General features: G+C 40.9%; 1 protein-coding gene across 1 annotated transcript in view; it reads left to right on the forward strand.

Annotated features, from left to right (window-relative positions):
• Positions 1-1,541: 1,541 nt before the first annotated feature.
• Positions 1,542-21,425, forward strand: part of SLC13A5 (solute carrier family 13 member 5) — a 97,241-nt gene continuing 77,357 nt past the window's right edge. Inside the window, exons 1-3 of the mRNA XM_063449731.1 lie at positions 1,542-1,614; positions 3,031-3,089; positions 5,957-6,061. Of these exons, the coding sequence (XP_063305801.1) occupies positions 5,957-6,061 (105 nt within the window). The 5' untranslated portion in view covers positions 1,542-1,614; positions 3,031-3,089. The remainder of the gene's footprint in view (positions 1,615-3,030; positions 3,090-5,956; positions 6,062-21,425) is intronic.

The raw sequence follows: 21,425 nt of genomic DNA on the forward strand, positions 1-21,425 counted from the left end.
GACCTACTGTCGTCCCCCCGGCCCCCACCCCTGAGCGGTGGGTGGGGGGCCATAAAAATAATGAGGGGGGGACCTACTGTCCTCCCCCCTGGCCCCCAGCCCTGCGCAGTGGGTGGGGGCCATAAATCACAATGATTAAAAAAAAAATAAGGGGGGCAACCTACTGTCCCCCCTGGCCCCCACCCCTGAGCGGTGGGTGGGGGCCCTAAAAAAAACAATAAGGGGTGGGACATACTGTCCCGCCCCAGCCCCCACCCCTGAGCGGTGGGTGGGGGCCCTAAAAAAACAATAAGGGGGTGACCTACTGTCCCCCCCAGCCCCCACCCCTGAGCGGTGGGTGGGGGCCCTAAATACTAATAAGGGGGGGACCTAATGTCCTCCCCCCTGGCCCCCACCCCTGAGTGGCGGGTGGGGGCCCTAAATACAAATGGGGGGGACCCTAGTCACCCCCTCCCCCCCAAAAAAATTATCCCCCTACCTACCCCCCTCACCCTAAAAATAATGAGGGGGGACCTTTAACTAAGAACCTGTAAAACAAATTAGAAAAAAACAACTTACCATTCGATGTTTTCTTTCTTCTAAAATCTTATTTTTTCAGCCCCAAAAAAGGCCAAAGAAAAAACCATAATAACCAACGCAATTAAAATAAAAAAAACAAAATAAATAATCCATCTTCACCCATGGAGGGCTCCGCTCAGACTGAGCTCTGCAGGGCGGGGGAAGGCTTATAAAGCCTTGCCACGCCCTGCAATTAGGCTAAGAACACTCTGATTGATTGGCTGGTTTAAGCCATTCAGAGTGCTCTTTGTCATTTTACACAGCGTGTAATCTAAGAATTTACTCAAATGTGCTTTTGACTATGAAGACACTATTATAAACATAAAGATTATGAAAATCCAGCTTCCGAAACGAAAGCTATCTAGTTCAAAATGCTTCATAATTGCAGCTGTGTAGCAATTTCAAAGTTCAAATGAATCTCCAAACTTAAATTGTGTATGTAACCATTAGTAAACTATTATTTTATGGGGAAAAATAAAAAAATAGATATTAGGATGTATATGTGAATATTGATGGTCAAAAGAGACCAGCATGTGTATTTAGTATGTGTGAATATGTCAGGATGGAATTATTATTTTTGTTTTCTTTTCCTATTTGAGAGGTTGAATCGTAATTGATTAAATCGTGGTCTTAATAAGTGAAAACGGTAGAAGGAGGTGAACATTGTAATTGCCATAAGAGTTAACTTTGCTGGAGATTTTTGGTGGTTTTAAAACTTCAGAAAGGACAGAGAGCAGCAGTCCCCCCACCCCTACTAAATTCTCTTAAAGCCATTGAAATGGGTTCATAATGAGAGCTTTCATGTAGAAGAGAATGAAGTGGAACTCGGCAAAGTAACCACATTTCTGAGGGTTTTTCTTGGAAACATTTCAGGGACAAGACATTAAGAATCTGTCCAAGTACACGATTAGGACAAAAGGAGGCGGAAATGAGAGGGGAGTAAGAGGCACCTACTGCAACCCTTACAAATCAAAAATCATTAAGAAGCTCCTATACATCATATTTAAAAAAGGTGATTATTTTTATTGAGACCGAGATGTTCTGCTTGCTCTCCAGGTCAGTGCAATTAATGTATATTTTTACACATACATATATTTATAACTTTTTAAAGAAAAATGAATTCAGAAAAAAATCTGTCTGTTGTCAGGAATGGGGAGCAATAGATCAACATTTCAGTCTTTTAATCAAAACCTTTTCCGGCAAAGTCTTGACAAAGTTCCAGGGGATGCACTAAATCTACTGATTCATTGTCCACTATTACAAATAAATTACAAAGAATCCATTTACTAAACAGTCAGTAACGGTGACTTGACAAATAACTTATAAACAAATCTAAACTAAAAATAACCAAATTATAAATAAACAATATAGTATTATTAGAGGCTTGATTTTTATTTTACAGGTTGCTCATATTTTAACTTTAATTTTCTAACAAAAAAAACACCCTGACAGTTTAAAACCATCACGGTTATTGCTTCAAACGTATCCAAAGAACCTAGTAAAATCTATATGTAATATACTGTAGATATTTCCTATGGGCTAGTCAGTCTCAATGAATTTGGCCTTATTTGTAAAGTGTAGATGCAAAAAATAGCTGGAGTTATAAGGAGTTATGGTGAAAGAGAAGGCATTTTAATAAATGTATGTTTGTCAAAATAGATAAATGACAAAGTTCCTTAGTAAGTGGGTTGTGATGTTGGATACTAAGAGCAAGGTAGATTTAGGAGGTGAATTTTGAGCCCACCCTCTCTCCTTCGAAGGCCCTGTCTTAGATGTTACTCCAACTATTTACCTATATAACCTAGTGTCTTGCTGCAGCCTAGACTACTAAATGCAGATAGATCCATAATTATATTGCAAGAATATCAAAATTAACTGCATGGGTCTGTTTTGACAAAGAACATAGAAGGCCAATATCTGAAAGAATGTCTTTATTGTCACTGTCTTCTTCCTAAGGTCCACAAACATCTGCTTCATATAATGTCATCTTATTTTGTATAACATGGATTGACCTTATTTGGACTTTAGAGATAATCTGCACAAACACAAATATTTCTGATTTTATTAAAACCCCTTTTATTACCATGCCATTTAAAAAAAAAAAACAATTGTTGAAGGAGGTAGTGTTCAAAGAGATGAATAAAAAGGTTCACAATATTTGTGAACTTTGCCTTTTCACTGACTAAGCATTATGGGAAAAGTAGTCCATAATATATGTGTCGTGGTTAAACCAGTGGTCAAAGTGGTCAAAGTTAGATTACTGTATTATTAGAACACCGTGTGTTTTAAATATATGTAATATTCACAATGGATATATAGAAAAACCTTTGTTGCTGAATCTTAAGTTCCTTATAGATCCTTATTTAGGGGGAAAAAAACTGATGTTTCCAGATTAAATACTTTGATATTATAATGTTTGTTTCAGTTTCTTTTTTATTTACTTTTTTTTTTTTTTTTTTTTTTTTTTTAAAGCAAAGAAGAACAATGGCTGAGTGGACCAATCATTAACTTGTGAAGTCTGGAAAACACAGGTAAAAATATATCAGTTTTTCTCCATTTTTGAGATATCATTATGCTATGGTAGAAAACCAGTGGGGTTATTTATAAAGCTCTGAAATGCAATATTTGGGGAAAATCTCTGAAATTTAAGGTACAGTTGAAATACCCACACACAGTATTGACCCTGATGTGCCCACCTGCTTGTTCTCTCATGTTAGTTGGTGGACTACTAAAACTAATTAGAGGACTCAGCTCATGGCAACTAAGGAATTAATATACCCTCATACAACCCCTTCTAACCCAATATCAATCAGCATGGAGCCCTTGGCCTTCTATTCCTACGCCCACTGTGTAGCATGATTTGGATAAAGGGTTTATGCAGCCCTTGTCACACCTCTCCTGGCTCTGATTGGCAAAGTCTGCAGGAAAAACCACTGGTTTCACTTTCAAACAGATGTAATGTACCTTAAAATTGTTTATCTCCTGCTCTGTAAATTGAACTTTAATCACATACAGGAGGCTCTAGCAGGGTCTAGCAAGCTATTAACATAGCTGGGAATAAGAAAATATAAATTAAACAGAACTTGCAATAAAGGAAGGATAAACATTAGATGACTCTTTACAGGAAGTGTTTAGGAAGGTTGTGCAAGTCACATGCAGGGAAGTGTAACTAGGGTTCATAAACAAAGTGATTTAACTCCTAAATGGCAACGAATTAAGCAGTGAGACTGCAGGGGTATGATATATACACCAAAACTGCTAACGTTGTTTTAGTGATTATAGTGTTCCTTTAAGTAGAATGCTAAAGGAATTCACATTCTCCCAGAATAATTAATGCTGCTCCAGTACTCCAGTGAGTCAGTGGAGCAGTAGCCTATAATAATATAGGTTGGATGAACCATTATAACATGATTATTACATCATGTTAATAGAGGTATATGATGCATTCATTTTATTACCCTGCTCCTATAGTAAGGATTTGCCCACTGGGTTTTTATTATGCAGACACCTAGTGAATGCTGTATTAAACTTGGATTCTATGCCAAAAATCATGCAAACTGAGTCAGCTGACAATTGTAAATAGTGAACATCAAAAGTATCCATCACCTGATTACACACAAAAAAAACTTCCACAAAAATACAGGAGTTTAATCAAGGTTTAATCAAGGTGTTATTTTGCCTGCAAAGAGGTAAATGCTGAAAAACATTGGGGGATATTTTTCAGAAAATCGTAACAGTTTTGTATGGTGAATTTGTGGCATTTTTTCAAGTAATTTTTATTTTTCATCTTTCGCTTCTTTTGTGTGCTGTCATTGTTTAATGTACTCCATTTTTCAGAAAATATTTTGGGGTTTATGGGTTATGGGGTCATTCCGTAACTTTTTTCCAGTAGAAAAGTATTCAGCTTCACTTCATTTTTTGTCCACCCTGAATTTAGCAATCGAAAATCTATAATGCAGTGATAAATGGCAGAATTTGGGTATAAAAGAGCCGACACATCTTAGACAAGCTTTAAACAATTTAATAAATACAAACCAATAATAGTATGAAAAAGGGACACTTTTTATACATTTTGATATATTTTATTCCCAAATTCTATGGTTTTATGGTGATTGCTCCTTATTTAGTGCTTTGCCCCAGAAGAGTATCAGGTTTTGCCTTGATAATTTGCTCTATATTGTAAAAATATGATTATTCCATCTCTCCGTACCTCTCACATTCCAGAGTGTATTTACACATTTTCAACTGTGAAATAAACGTACAGAAAACTTTACATTTTCCATCAACTTAAAATCTCTAAAAATATTTCCCGCTCTGTATCTCTATCATACTATCATAGAATGTAGATATAACCATTTTTAAAGTTTCTTTTGAAAATTTAACTTTCTCTACATTTTGCAAATTGCTACATCTCTGCATTTAGTGATTATTCCACTTTGTAAAGAAATTCAATTAAATAAAAATAACAGTAAGTCTCATCTGCCACTTTCAGCCTGCCTGACGTTTGCATTCTGCCCACTTGGTGGCATTAGAACACCAAATCTATTATATTTCCCACGTTTTTTTTACCAATATATTTTTAACTGTGTTAGTACCAGGGTTGTCTCCAATCCATTTAGCAATAAACGTATCAACGTAACATCTAAGACGTAGTATTTTGGATGAAATTTTATATTAAAGCACAACAAAAAAGAACAGACAAATTACAATACACAATTTTACCCTTGAATATACTATGTATAATAAAGGACTGGCTGGTTGTTTATAACAACTGTTAGACAAAATTCTAAAACGTTTGCAAATTTCACCTCAGTTGCTCTTTGTAAATAACCACGTAGAAGTTACAATAGCCACAATTTTTTTTTATTTTTTTTAAAGAATCGTGTGTTTAGAGACGTTATTTTTTTTTTTTTTTATAAAAGTGTTTATTCTCCTGCCAGTTGCCTATATGACTGTAATTTAAACACAGAGTGTGTATACCCTGCTATTAAAAGTTTATGGAGTTAAAACCTTTAATTTGGCTATTGTTGCAGTGATCCAACAATTTTAAACCTCTAAAAAAAATATCTGTCTGTGACACAGTTAATTGTCTGGTGACAGATTTTCACAGTGCAAAACATCAGCTTGCAGGCAGAATGCATGTCCCTCCTCCTCCAGTTCACTTGTCTTATAAAGGTTGAATTGTGAATCCCAGAATCACATCACTTACTCCAAAATGCACCTCTGACTACCTCCCACTGTCCACCTCACTACTATCAGTGCCAGGAACCCTAGGAGGAGCATGTGGATTTGCTGAGCACTTAAAACCCATTGTGGACCTGCATCCCAGTATTTGCTGTCATCAACCTGTGCTCTACTGACTCAACTATTTACTACGTTATCCTCACTTTTCCCTCAGATGATGGCACCATGTGTGAAGCATCTCCTAAGCTGCAAGGACTTTTTAATTTTGGTTTTAACCCCTCTACTGCTGCTGCCACTTCCACTCCTCATTGAAACCAAGGTAATAATAAAAAAATAAAAAAAAATAGATTGTGTAATTATTTTTGCTGTGCTTTAACCGTGGAACACACCATTCAGGGCTATTTACTAAGTGGGAATTGAAAGTGAATTTCAAATTTAAGGCTAAAGTACCCAAACTAAAAACATAGTTGATTGAGAGAATTTTTCAAGGTCGGCCATTTTGATATTAAATGTGAAATTCTCTTTAATCTCACCTTGAGTTTCTACTTTTTGGGAACAACCCTGTTAAACTTGGCTACAGCCGCCTTAAAATTGAAATGCGCTTTGAATTCACTTTAAATTCTCATTTTAGTAAATAACCCCTTGTGCTCTAAAAAGAAATCACAAGAACACATTACTATCATTTTAGAGACATATTTGTATCCTGAAGAACCTGCAGAGTGAGATTCACATTTAAATACATGTTTCTCAGTCATGGAGGTGTTCTCATTTAGACTTAGACTAAGTGTCACATAGGTATTTTCACCCAGGGCAGCAATAGAAATAGCCTACTAATAACACTGAGTAATTTAACTAAACAGGCATTAAGGTGAGTTTACAACTGACTTACCAAACATAACCCAAAATAGGTGACCAAAGAAAAATCCCATGTCTGGGTACATTTTATATTCATGCTAATTTGGCTGTAAGGTTGTCAGTCAGTTTACAATTCAGTCTTCAGTGAGTGGACCATTAAAATGCTTGGAACTAAACAAAAAAGTGACTCTAAATGATTTAAAATATTGTAATGTTTGTGTTAGTAACAATAGTTGTTAGTGTGTATATATAATGATTCAGCAATATAAGCCAAATGCAAAACCTGAATTTTAAGTAACCTAAGTCAACTGCAGGCGGCACCAAACTCAGCTCACCTGCCCTGCTACCACTACTACCCCAACCTTTACACTGTCCACCGTGCGTGCCCGACCATCATAACAGGGTTGTTCACTAAATGGGAATTAAAACATACTTCAAAGTAAATTTCAAATTTTAGGACCTATTGTTTGTTATTGAAAAAAATCTCCTAGTTTACTATTTTGGCCTTAAATTTGAAATTCACGTTGAATTCACTTTTGAATCCTGAGAATTCACACATAACAGAGTTATTTTCTAAAGTGAGAATTCGGAGTGAATTTCAAAGGCCAGAATAGCAGAACTGAATGCAGAGCATAGCTTTTTTTCCAGTTTGGATATTTTGACCCTAAATTTGAAATTAACTTTGAATTCTCACGTTAGTGAATGACCCTGTGAGGGACACAACCTTAGAAATCTTATTCCAGGCATTTTCACAAATTTGGATCTAAAGTATAGTGCACACCATACAGCACCCCAAATAACAGAACACAATCCAACATTTTGTTTGAGAAAACACATTTGGATATTGAAACAATATTATTCAAGCCAGATCCTCCTTATAGTTACAACTATAAGCCTGAATTTGATTTCGATTAAGCACAGTTTTCCTGGTTAGTGAAAAGTGTGAAAATGTAATTTTTTTGGGCTTGTTCTTCCTGAACAAGGCAGGGTATTTTTCAGCATTCTAGCAGGATAATGTTTATGTTTAATTTGAATGGCATTGTTGTGGTATTAATTTGTCTTTTCCATTTAATTGTATACATCCATATACATTGTTATATCTGTTCCTGGACTTTATTTGATTGTTGAAAAAAGTGCACTAAACTAATGGTATACTAGTATGTTGACATTGTCAATTTGGCATATAAGGGCACCCCCACCCCCACGCCCCCAAATTTAAATTTTCCCCACCCCTTCCTGTCAAGGCCACACTTTGCCTGACAGACGCTCACTCACTGACAGACGCACACTCAATGACAAACGCATACACTCACTGACAGACACACACTCTCATATACACTGACAAACAATGACATACACACACACACTATTACTTGGACACACACTGACAGACGCAGGCACTCACTGACTGACATATACACATTTACAGACACACACACACACACACATTCACTTACAGACACACACACATACACACTTACAGACACATACACACATACACTCACAGACACATACACATTTCTTCCAACACAAATTATTATTTTTTACATTTTATTTTGAATCCACCCAGCCTCCCTGTGAGATCTGGAGTGGATTACTTACCTGTCCAGTAGGGCTGCTGGTCAGGTAGGCAGGGGGCGGACAGGCAGAGTAGGCGGCGAGGGAGCTCTAATCTTCCTGCTCAGCTCCCTCGTACTCATTTTCCTGGCACTATAGTGCCTTGAGGGTGCCCCCACCCTCAAGGTCCCCCTATGCCGTGCTCTGGAGAGAGGAAGGGGTTAAACATTTACCTTTCTCCAGCGCCGGGCAGGGAGCTTTCCTCCTCCTCTCCTCCTTCCTCGCGACGTTATCGGCTGAATGCGCATGCGCGGCAGGAGCTGTGCGCGCATTCAGACTGTCGCAAAGGAAAGCATTTACAATGCTTTCCTATGGACGCTGGCGTCTTCTCACTGTGATTTTCACAGTGAGAAGCACGCAAGCGCCTCTAGCGGTTGTCAATGAGACAGCCACTAGAGGCTCTGGAGGCTGGATTAACCCTCAGTATAAACATAGCAGTTTCTCTGAAACTGCTATGTTTATAAAAAAAAGGGTTAACCCTAGCTGGACCTGGCACCCAGACCACTTCATTAAGCTGAAGTGGTCTGGGTGCCTAGAGTGGTCCTTTAAGATTGCAGCTCAAGGAGGTTCTATTGTTTTAAGGTCATGCAGAATGAAATCTGTTTTATTAATTATTTTTCCAATATAATGTTTGTTACATAGCATAATCCTCTATTATGCCCTCAATGGGCCTAAAAAAATGTTAGCTGTGTAAATATCTGGAATCTAGTGTGTTTTGGAACTTTAAGCTAAAAGTTCTTCTGTCTGTGATTTTTACTGTTATTGCATCAAATGCATCTTCTACCTGTACAAACATCATTTACTGGAGTCTTGCAGCCAAAGATAGTATAGATTTTGGTTGGAAACACAGAGCCCAGGTAGAATTAGGATTCAGGATGAATTTTAGAAAGTGTAATATTGCAAGTAATTATGCTGCCCAAAGGTCAGCTCTGGAAACTAAGATTGGTACATTAATTACTAAATTGACGTGTCCTTGAACGTATGGCTAGTGAAACATACAGGACAGTGAAGATTTGCAATAAGTACGGATCATCGAAGCAGAACTCATTATACATTAACCAACGCATTTCACATCACTGATTCAGGACACTCATAAAAAAAAAAAAACTATACAACGAGAGATTTGAAATCCTCTAGGCTGGTACTAGGGGTAGAATATTAGCCTAGAATGTAAATTACTCTGATGTAAGAATTCTGGAGAGATTGGAATCCAGACTCAGCTACACTAACAGAGCTACAGTTAGATAGAGTTTGTTGAAGAGAGCGTAGTCAAGATTTGAGTAGGAATGTTTGTAATTAATGTACCATTTAGGAGATTTTCATTTGTGGCCAGTAGTTTGATATCTTGTACAGAGGCTATAAGAGAAGGTAAAACAGGAATTCAGCATAGCATAGTTTAATTGCAATATAGCATAGAGTGAATCTAGAGTGCATTGGCATTTTGAGTTTGTCTATTCTTCTGAACTCTATAGCAGAAATTTCAAAATACGGTACATTAAAAATTTATAAAAAATACAAGGATTACAGTCCTATGTTAGAACAAAACAATGTGCAAAATTGAGAATTCTTCCAATTTGATTATTTTAACCTCAGTTATGCAATTCAGTATTCCATTCACTGTACAATGAGTTACCTCCATGGACTGTAATCCTTGTATTTTTTTTTATAAATTTTTAATGTACCTTATTTTATATATATATATATATATATATATATATATATATATATATATATATATATATATATATATATATATATATATATATATATATATATAAAACATATATAATAGAGAGGGATTTGGGTCTTAAATTAGGACATTTGGGAAGTATGCGATACTATTATATCCCCAAATCTTGCTACTTGGAGAGATCTACACCAATATGGTCTACTTGCAATTAAAGGGTCAATATAGTCACCAGAACAACTACAGCTTAATGTAGTTGTGCTGGTGAGTAAGATCATTCCCTTTAGGTATTTTCATGTATACATTGTCTTTTAAGAGAAAGTGCAGTGTTTACATTGCCCCCTAGGGATACCTCCTGTTGCAGTGCTGCACAGTAGGCAGCACTGTTGTTCAGCCGTTCAGCCTCTCCATACTCTGCATGGAGACGCTGAATTTTCCTCATAGAGATGCATTAATTCAATGCATCTCTATGAGGAGGTGTGGATTGGCCAAACCATTGTTTGGCCCCGTCCCCATCCTGCCTCTTGGCCAATTTCAGCTAATCCAATGCTTTCCCTATGAAAAAAAATGTAAATTCTGATGATGTCACCAAGGAGGTGGGTCGGGATGGTGTCAGTGCCAGCAGACCCATGCAGTGCTGGAATTAAGGAATGTTTTAACCCCTTCTAAGGGTGTTAAGGGGGGCGAGTGACCTCAATTGTAGTATTATACTATAGGGTCAGAAATATATGTTTGTGTTCCTGACCCTATAGTGTTCCTTTAATGCTGCAGACTAAATTTGATTTTCATACCTTTCTGGAAGTGTTCCAGTCCACCTGTTGTATTCAGTGGAATAACTATTTTAGCTCATGAAACATCCAATAGATGATCCATAAAACTCAACAAAGGTGCCACTATCTCCATATTAGCTGGAGAAGAATATATATTTATTATAATATATCATTTATTATAAAATATTTTATTGAGTTGCAGAACTTAAAGAGACAACTTCCTGTGTGAGCCCTCAATATAAAATTCCATCACGGATATGGAAAATAAACTAGGTGAAAGCAAAATACTTAGGTTGTTGCAAAGGCGTGCGCACGGGGTGTGCCGGGTGTGCCTTGGCACACCCTAATCCCCACGTCACGCACTATGTGCCTCCCTCTGTGGGCCGGTGAGGGAGATCAAGATCTCCCTCACCGACCCACAGCAGCATGGAAGGAGGCAGGATAGGACCCGGGGAGCTCTTGCCAGCAGCTCCGCCGGGTTCCTCTCGCGAGGTCGGAGCGTTGCTGCGGCAACGCTCAGATCTCGCGAGAGTGAACAATAGCCCCGCAGGATAGAGTTTACTCTCCAGTGGACCAGCAGGGATAACAGCAGCTGGTCCCCCCTCACTACATAAGGTAAGAAGGGAGGGGGGATATTAACTAAAAGGCCCCCCACCCCCCACACAATACATACTAACCGCACACACACACTAACAGCACCCACACACATACATCACCCTTACACACACATCACCTTTACACATACACACACACACTAACAGCACCCTTACACACACAGCACCCTCACACAGACACTAACAGCACCCTAACACTAACAGCACCCTTACACACACACACACACCACCCTCACAAACACACACACAACAACCTCACACACAGCACCCTTACACACACACACACACACACAGTGCCCTCACACACAAAGCACCCTTACACACACACCCACACCACCCTCCGAAACAACACACACAGCACCCTCACACACATAGCATCCTTACATACAGAGAACCCTTACACACACAGCACCCTTACACACACAGCACCTTTGCAAAATCTTACTGGAATACAGCTTGAAATATACACACATGTTAGCATTGTGCAAATACAACATTGCCACACATGGAATGTTTGGAAGCATTTAAAGCACACAGAATCTGTTGGAAACCAAACAATATCTATGCAATTCATCTTCCGAATCATATAGAGCGCTGATGACCAGCCTTGGCAGGAACCACAGCTGGTTGTCAATGACATTTCCCAAGCTGGCTGAGAAATGCATAATGTATTTCACCCACATTTCAAGGTTAGCTATCAAAGTATAGACAATATCTTGCTTAGAGTATTTAATAAACCAAATGTATTTTCAATAACCTGTGATTTGTAGTTAATTGAAAGATAAATTGCTAAATTTATTTTAACATGATTTGCTCAATTACAGTGCCTTGCAAAAGTATTCACCCCCCTTGACTTTTTACCTATTTTGTTACATTACAGCCTTAAGTCCAATGTTTTATTAATCTGAATTTTATGTGATGGGTCAGAACACAATAGTTTAAGTTGGTGAAGTGAAATGAGAAAACTATATACATAAAACTATTTTTTAGAAATAGAAAACAGAAAATTGGCATGTGCGTATGTTTTCACCCCCTTTGTTATGAAACCCATAAAAAGCTCTGGTGGAACCAATTACCTTCAGAAGTCACATAATTAGTGACATGATGTCCACTTGTGTGCAATCTAAGTGTCACATGATCTGTCATTACATATACACACCTTTTTTGAAAGGCCCCAGAGGTTGCAACACCACTAACCAAACACTGCCATGAAGACCAAGGAACTCTCCAAAAAAGTAAGGGACAATGTTGTTGAGAAGTTCAAGTCAGGGTTAGGTTATAAAAAAAATATCCAAATCTTTGATGATCCCCAGAAGCACCATCAAATCTATCATAACCACATGGACCAACATGGCACAACAGCAAACCTGCCAAGAGACGGCCGCCCACCAAAACTCACGGACCAGACAAGGAGGGCATTTATTAGAGAGGTAGCACAGAGACCTAAGGTAACCCTGGAGGAGCTCCAGAGTTCCACAGCAGAGACTGGAGTATCTGTACATAGGACGACAATAAGCCGTACGTTCCATAGAGTTGGATTTTATGGCAGGGTGGCCAGAAGAAACTCATTACTTTAAGCAAAAAAACAAAATGGCATGTTTGGAGTTTGCGAAAAGGCATGTGGGAGACTCCCAAAATGTATGGAGGAAGGTGCTCTGGTCTGATGAGACTAAAATTTAACTTTTCGGCCATCAAAGAAATCGCTATGTCTGGCGCAAACCCAACACATCACATCACCCAAAGAACACCATCCCCACAGTGAAACATGGTGGGGGCAGCATCATGCTGTGGGGATGTTTTTCAGCAGCCAGTACTGGGAAACTGGTCAGAGTTGAGGGAAAGATGGATGGTGCTAAGTACAGGGATATTCTTGAGTAAAATTTGTACCACTCTGTGTGTGATTTGAAGCTAGGATGGAGGTTCACCTTCCAGCAGGACAATGACCCCAAACACACTGCTAAAGCAACACTTGAGTGGTTTAGGGGAAACATGTAAATGTGTTGGAATGGCCTAGTCAAAGCCCAGACCTCAATCCAATAGAAAATCTGTGGTCAGACTTAAAGATTGCTGTTCACAACCGCAAACCATCCAACTTGAAGGAGCTGGAGCAGTTTTGCAAGGAGGAATGGGCAAAAATCCCAGTGGTAAGATGTGGCAAGCTCATAGAGACTTATCCAAATCAACTTGGAGCTGTGATTGCCGCAAAAGGTGGCTTTACAAAGTATTGACTTTAGAGGGGTGAATAGTTATGAACATTGACTTTTTCTGTTATTTTGTCCTATTTGTTGTTTGCTTCACAATAAAAAAAAAAAAAAATTAAAAAAAAGTTGTGGGCATGTTCTGTAAATTAAATGATCCAAATCCTCAAACAATCCATGTTAATTCCAGGCTGTGAGGCAACAAACCACAAAAAATGCCAAGGGGGTGAATACTTTTGCAAGGCACTGTAATTTATTATATAACATATTATAATATTTTATATTTTATTGAGTTGCAGAACTCAAAGAGACAACTTCCTGTCTGAGCCCTCAATACAAAATTCCATCACAGATTTGGAAAATAAACTAGGTGAAAGCAAAATACTTAGGTTGTTGTTAATCTTGGCATAGACTGGGAGTGACATTGCAATTTGAGAAATATTACTGGAATACAGCTTGATATACACACAACTCTTAGTATTGTGCAAATACAACATTGCCTCACGTGGACTGTTTGGAAGCATTTAAAGTACACAGAATCCATTGGAAACCAAACAATATCTATGCAATTCATCTTCCGAATCATATAGAGTGCTGATGACTAGCCTTGGCAGGAACCACAGCTGGTTGTCAATTACATTTCCCAAGCTGGCTGAGAAATGCATAATGGGAAATGTATTTCACCCACATTTCAAGGTTAGCTATCACTGTATAGATAATATCTTGGTTAGAGTATATAGTAAACAAAATGTATGTTCAGTAACCAGTGATTTGTAGTTAATTGAAAGATAAATTGCTAAATGTATTTTAACATAGCTGATTTGCTTAATTATCTACCATTTAGGAGTTTGATCACTTTTTTTTGTTTATGCAGCCATAGCCACACATCCCCTGGTTGTCACTCACACAGTCTGCTTGACAAAAATGTTTTCATTTTCAATCAGAAGTTAACTTGCTTTATAAGTTTTTATCTCCTGTTTTGGTGCCTATAGTGTCTCTTTAAATAACCAGTTTATTATTTTTTCTTCTTGGAATAGGTGATTTGATAAATGTATCATGTAAAAAAAAAGCCTTGTCAATTTTTGTAAGCACTTTTTCAAGGCGCACCGCTCTGGTGACGCAATCTCCAGGTGACCGCCAGGAGGGGTGCACACTGCACAGCTCCCCCCTCCTGCCAGTCACTGCATGTAGCATGGCTGAGTGGACTGCGATTTTCTGCATTCTCTACCTGGTCTGACACAAAGTACTCACTGAGAGCACCGAATAGTTTCCTTTAAGACCAGGTAGTCGAAACAGAAGATCCTCTACTGAGCTCCACTCGGCCACACTCCAAGAGGTAAACCGTTGCGCGAAAGAGACCACAAAGAGACAGGGTATGGAGCACAAAGGGGTTAGGGGGGAAGAAACGCACAGAGGGCATGCGGGGGGACAAAGAGTCACACAGAGGGGATGGAAGGACAAAGAAACACATAGAGGAGCAGGGAGACTAAGAGACACAGAGAGGTGGGGTAGACACAGAGACAAACAGAACAGCTAGGGGGGACAAGAGGCACACAGAGGGGCTGGTAAGGGCGAAAGAAGCACACAGAGGGGCTATGGAGGGACAAAGAGGCACTCAGAGGGGCTGTGGAGTGGGAAAAAGAGGCAATGCAATGGGACTGAGCAGGGTGGCCCAAGACATTGTGCTGCCTGGGTCAAAGAATGAAATGCTACCTCCTCCCCCCCCCCCCCCCCCCCCCCGCCTTGCACTAAAAGCACACCAGAATCCGTTATGTTTTTTGTGTAGTGAATACAATGTATTTTTGTGTAGTGGATGCAGTGTTTATATCATATTCAGTGTGTAGTGAATGCAGAGTGTGTGTGTGTGTGTTCAGTGGATGCAGTGTCTGTGTGTGGTGGATACAGTGTCTGTGTGTCATGGATGCTGCGTCTGTGTGTTGTGGATGCCATGTCTGTAATTGTGTCATAGATGTCGTGTGTATTGTATGCAGTGTTTGTGTTGAATATATTGTCAGTGGATGTAGGGTGTATGTGATGGATGCAGTATCTGTGTAGTGGATGTAGTGTCTGTGTATATAGTAGTGTCTGTGTAGTGCATGTAGTGTGTGTGTGTGTGTGTGTGTGAGACAGTGGTGGGAGGCAGGATGTGAGTGTGACAGTGGTGGGAGGCAGTATGTGATGGTGACAATGACTGTGTGGGGTGACAGTGGTGGGGGCAGGGTGTGAGGATGACAGTGTAGGGGGCAGGATGTGAGGGTGACAGTGTGGGGGGCAGGATGTGAGGGTGAGAGTGGTGGAAGGCAGTATGTGAGAGTGACAATGACAGTGTGGGTGTCAGTATGTAAGGGTGACAGTGGTGGGTAGCAGGCTGTGAGGATGACAGTATGGGGCCAGGATGTGAGGTTGACAGTTGGGGGGCAGGATGTGAGGGTGATAGTGGCAGGATGTGAGGATGACAGTATGGGGGCAGGATTTGAGAGTGACAGTGACAGTGTGGGGGTGACAGTGTGTGGAGGTGACAGTAGGGGGCAGGATGTGAGGGTGACAGTGGTGGTGGCAGCATGTGAGGGTAACAGTGACAGTGTCAGGGTGACAGTGGGTGGGCAAGGTGTGAGGGTGACAGTGTCAGGGTGACAGTGGGGGGGCAGGGTGTGAGGGTGACTGTGGGGGGGCAGGGTGTGAGGATGACAGTGTCAGTGAGACAGTGGGGGACAGGGTGTGAGGGTGACAGTGTAACAGTGGGGGGGCAGGGTGTGAGTGTTACAGTGACAGTGAGGGTGCAGAGTGTGAGCGTGACAGAGACAGGGTGACGGGGGGCAGGGTGTGAAGGTGACAATGACAGGAGGACAGTGGGGAGGCAGGGTGTGAGGGTGACAGTGGGGGCATGGTATGAAGGTGACTTTGGGGGGCAGGGTATGAGAGTGACAGTGGGGGTGACAGTAGTGAGGGGCGGGGTGTGAGTGTGACATTGTGGGGGCATGGTGAGGGGGGTGACAGGCTGTGGGAGGCTGGTTACATACTTTTTTTTTTTTTCAATGCTCCCATTCCCTGGTAGTCCGGCGGGCTGGCTCTACAGGTCTGCAGCTCCACCGGTTGTGAGCTGCAGACCAAGTTCTCGTGAGCTCCAATTAGAGCGTTGCTGTGGTATCCCGCGGCAATGCTCTGGGAGCTCGTGAGCCCTCTATCACATGGTCTGCAGCTGGGCACTTGGCGGCGCTGCAGACCGCAGGCTCTGCCTGGGCAGACTGATGGAGGGGCCCAGCGGCACACTGGGTAAGCTGCCAGGCCCCCTCCTGGTGTCGGGTCCTCTGTCTCTGACCGAGGACCCGACGAATCAGTCTGCTTCAAGGTTTAGAGAGCCGCCTCTGCTGCATTTTTTGTTTTAGGGGTTCAAGTAGCTGGTCTTGCCTGGCGCTCAAAATAGTCTAGCACCGACCCTGTGTAGAAGTCATGGCAGGGCACCCATATGAAGCTAAGTAATTAAGAATCCTCAGTCAGAGGTTTGCTTAAAAAGGAACAGACTGATTTAATATAACAAGAAACACAGCTTTGCTATAGATCAAAGGCAAAAAGTGGCTGCACTCAAGGAAGAGAGGGAGAAAGGCAGAAAGGTACTTCCTCTCCAATGCCATAGAGACTACAGAGAACAGATAAATGTTACCAGCAACTGTAAGTCATCCAAAACATTCATATTAGGCACTAACTAATTCTGGGCAATAGCTTCTTGATCCAAGAAGAGATCTTACAGCCATTCTGGGGTCAAGCAGAATGTTTTTCCCTTTTCTGCAAAATTAGAATCGATTCAAACTGGGTTTTTTTTGCCTTTGTTTGGATCAACAGTAAAAACAGATGTCAGAAAGGCTGAAGTTGATGGACACATGTCTCTTTTCAGCTGTGTAACTACTGTAATTTGCAAAAATCACTGCAGCTACAAGTCTACTCCCTTTTGGACAGAAAAGTTAAGGATTCCCCCTGCTTGTCTAAGCACTTAAACCATGTGTATTTCCTAGGCTCAGACATTCTGTGAAGGAGCCATGGTTATGCAATCGTGTCTATCGCTCCATTCACAACCTTATTTAGGACGCAGTACCCAGGGCCGGCGCCACCACTAGGTGAACTAGACATTCGCCTAGGGCGCCGGCCTGCTGGGGGCGCCCACCGGGATATTTCCTGATGGACTCCCCCTGTTTTGGGCTGCAGCGCTGGGCGAACGGCTCTAGAGCCGCCCCCCCTCAGCGCCGTGCCGCTCCTCTAGGCGCCCGAAGGTGGGGGCACCCAGAGGTGCCCTGTCACAGTATGGCAGAGCAGGCACCTTCTTACCTTGATGACAGTTGCCTGCTCTACCATCAAATGCCGGTGACCGGAGGAGAGGGGGGAAGGAGCAGGCAAGCGGCGAGAGAGGCTCTTTTTGAAGCCTCTTACTCCTCCCTCATTCGCCCTCTGTGATGCCGAAGCCGGAATATGACGTGAGTGTGTGTGTGTGTGTCGGTGAGTGAGTGTATGTATGTCTGTCAGTGAGTGTCTTTGTGTGTATGTGTGTGTGTGTGTATATCTGTCTGTCAGTGAGTGTTTGTGTGTGTGTGTGTGTCTGTGCCTATTTGACTGTCAGTGAGAGTGTGTGTGTCAGTGAGTGAGTATATTCTGTCAGTGAATGTATGTTATTGAGTGTATGTCTGTCAGTGAGTGTGTGTGTGTGTATGTCAGTGAGTGTGTGTGTGTATGTCAGTAAGTGTGTGTGTGTGTATGTCTGTCAGTGAATGAGTGTATGCCTGTCAGTGAGTGTCTGAGTGAGTGTATGTCTGTCAGTGAGTGTGTGTGTGTATGACTGTCTGTCAGTGAGTATCTGTGTGAGTGTATGTGTGTGTCAGTGAGTGAGTGTGTGTCTGTGTGAGTGTATGTATGTGTGTGTGTCAGTGAGTGAATGTCTGTCAGTGAGTTTATGTGTGTCAGTGAGTGTGTGTGTGTGTGTCAGTAAGTGAGTGTATGTCTGTCAGTGAGTTTATGTGTGTCTGTGTGTGTGTCAGTGAGTGAGTGTATGTGTGTCAGCGTGCGTGTGTCTGTCAGTGAGTGAATGACATGAAGGGGTGGCAAAATAGATCTTTGCCTAGGGCAGCAGAAATCCTTGCACCGGCCCTGGCAGTACCATTAACCTAATCTGATTAATTTAACTGCTTTCATGTGCTTGATTACTTGTCCCATAAAGCACTTCCTGGTCTGCTCACTGCAACAGCTGCAAATCCCGAAATTGTGCAGGGAAACTTCAAATTGAAATGTATTTTTTATTGTATTATTTATGTATTTTGATAATGCATTAGTTTTTTTTTTTTTTTTTAATGCATTGAGAGTGAACTTCAGCCTGCATTATCCCTTTAATACACGGTTGGGATGATTCATGTTAGCTGTTTCCCATCAAAATTTCACAACTATATAAAGCAACATGAATTGGTGATTCATCAATCATCAAGGAAAGCAGTGGTAACTGCTTCTAAGTTTATGCCATCTATTTTTGCCGTTAAAACGTTTATAAACAGAGTTGTTGTGAGTGCCTGATTGCACAATTGGCATTCAAACGCCCACTGCTCTAGTACTCTCACACAACTGGTCATTGGAGGCAGGGATTATAATGGTGTGTGCTCACACATTATATGCCACCAAACAGTTATTTGTAGAGTACAGAAGGAAGACACACTATGCTTGGGTCAAAAGGGATGGGTAAAATGCAACGCCAAGCAACGTTTCGACCAACATGCTTGAAAAAAGACATTTGTTGGTCGAAACGTTGGCGTTGCATTTTTTCCTAATAAATCTGCACACGGTTTCAATTTGGAGTGCCTGTGGTCCTTTCTTCTTTCGTGTATAATTCTGGGATTGCTGGTCCTGATCCGGAGCACCTTTGGCCGTTGGGATTGAGTGCGGTTCCCACCATCTACTTTGGGTATTCTGAATAGGTCACAATATGGGAAAACCTCAGTTGTGCAATTCTGAAATTATAGCAACAATGTTTTCTATCACTTCCTTGTTGTTACCTTTTCCCTTCCATTTACCAGGCGTATTGAAAAATCATTATTGCATGATTTCTATGAATATAATTTGTACTGACATGCCAGTACCGCATAAATTGAGACCATATACCCATCCCTTTTGACCCAAGCACTTGCCATTTGGCTTATCCCTCTTAGAAAATCAACCATGTTACGTATCTTAGTATCATCAGAAAAAAGACATACCTAAAAGAGAATGGGTCCAAGTACAGATCCCTGAGGTACTCCACCTGTGACAAGCCCATGCCTTGAATATACTCCATTGACTACAACCCTCTGTTGCCTGTCACTCAGGCACTGCCTTACCCATTCAACAATATTGGAATCCAAACTTAAAGATTGTAGTTTATTGATAAGCCTTCTATGTGCAACTGTGTCAAAAGCCTTACTGAAATCTAGGTAAGCAATGTCTACTGCACCACCCTGATCTATTATTTTAGTTACCCAATCAAAAAAAATCAAAAGGTTAGTTTGGCATGATCTCTCTGAAGTTTAGAACCTCCAAGAAAACACCTTACTTATTGTATTAATTTATATACAGTGCCTTGCAAAAGTATTCACCCCCTTGACTTTTTACCTATTTTGTTACATTACAGCCTTAAATTCAATGTTTTGTTAATCTTAATTTTATGTGATGGATCAGAACACAATAGTCTAAGTTGGTGAAGTGAAATTAGAAAAATATATACATAAAACTATTTTTTAGAAATAGAAAACAGAAAATTGGCATGTGCGTATGTTTTCACCCCCTTTGTTATGAAACCCATAAAAAGCTCTGGTGTCCACCTGTGTGCAATCTAAGTCTCACATGATCTGTCATTACATATACACACCTTTTTTGATTGGCCCCAGAGGCTGCAACACCTAACCAAGAGGCATCACTAACCAAACACTGCCATGAAGACCAAGGAACTCTCCAAACAAGTAAGGGACAATGTTGTTGAGAAGTACAAGTCAGGGTTAGGTTATAAAAAAATATCCAAATCTTTGAAGATCCCCAGGAGCACCATCAAATCTACCATAACCAAATGGAAAGAATATGGCACAACCGCAAACATGCCAAGAGACGGCTGCCCACCAAAACTCACGGACCATGCAAGTAGGGCATTAATCTGAGAGGCAGCACAGACACCTAAGGTAACCCTGGAGGAGCTGCAGAGTTCCACAGCAGAGACTGGAGTATCTGTACATAGGACGACAATAAGCCGTACGCTCCATAGAGTTGAGCTTTATGGCAAAGTGGCCAGAAAAAAGCCATTACTTTCAGCAAAAAACAAAATGGTACGTTTTGAGTTTGCGAAAAGGCATGTGGGATACTCCAAAAATGTATGGAGGAAGGTGCTCTGGTCTGATGAGACTGAAATGTAACTTTTCAGCCATCAAAGAAAACGCTGTCTGGCGCAAACCCAACACATCACATCACCCAAAGAACACCATCCCAACAGTGAAACATGGTGGTGGCAGCATCATGCTGTGAGGATGTTTTTCAGCAGCCAGGACTGGGAAAGTGGTCTAAGTTGGGGAAAGATGGATGGTGCTAAGTAGAGGGATATTCTTGAGCAAAACCTGTACCACTCTGCGCGTGCATTTGAGGGTAGGGCGGAGGTTCACCTTCCAGCAGGACAATGACCCCAAACACACTGCTAAAGCAACACTTGAGTGATTTAAGGGAAAACATGTAAATGTGTTGGAATGGCCTAGTCAAAGCCCAGATCTCAATCCAATAGAAAATCTGTGGTCAGACTTAAAGATTGCTGTTCACAAGCACAAACTATCCAACTTGTAGGAGCTGGAGCAGTTTTGCAAGGATGAATGGGCAAAAATCCCAGTGGTAAAATGTGGCAAGCTCATAGAGACTTATCCAAAGCGACTTGGAGCTGTGATTGCCGCAAAAGGTGACT

This window comes from Pelobates fuscus, chromosome 1, assembly GCF_036172605.1.
Source record: "Pelobates fuscus isolate aPelFus1 chromosome 1, aPelFus1.pri, whole genome shotgun sequence".
Lineage (NCBI taxonomy): Eukaryota > Metazoa > Chordata > Amphibia > Anura > Pelobatidae > Pelobates > Pelobates fuscus.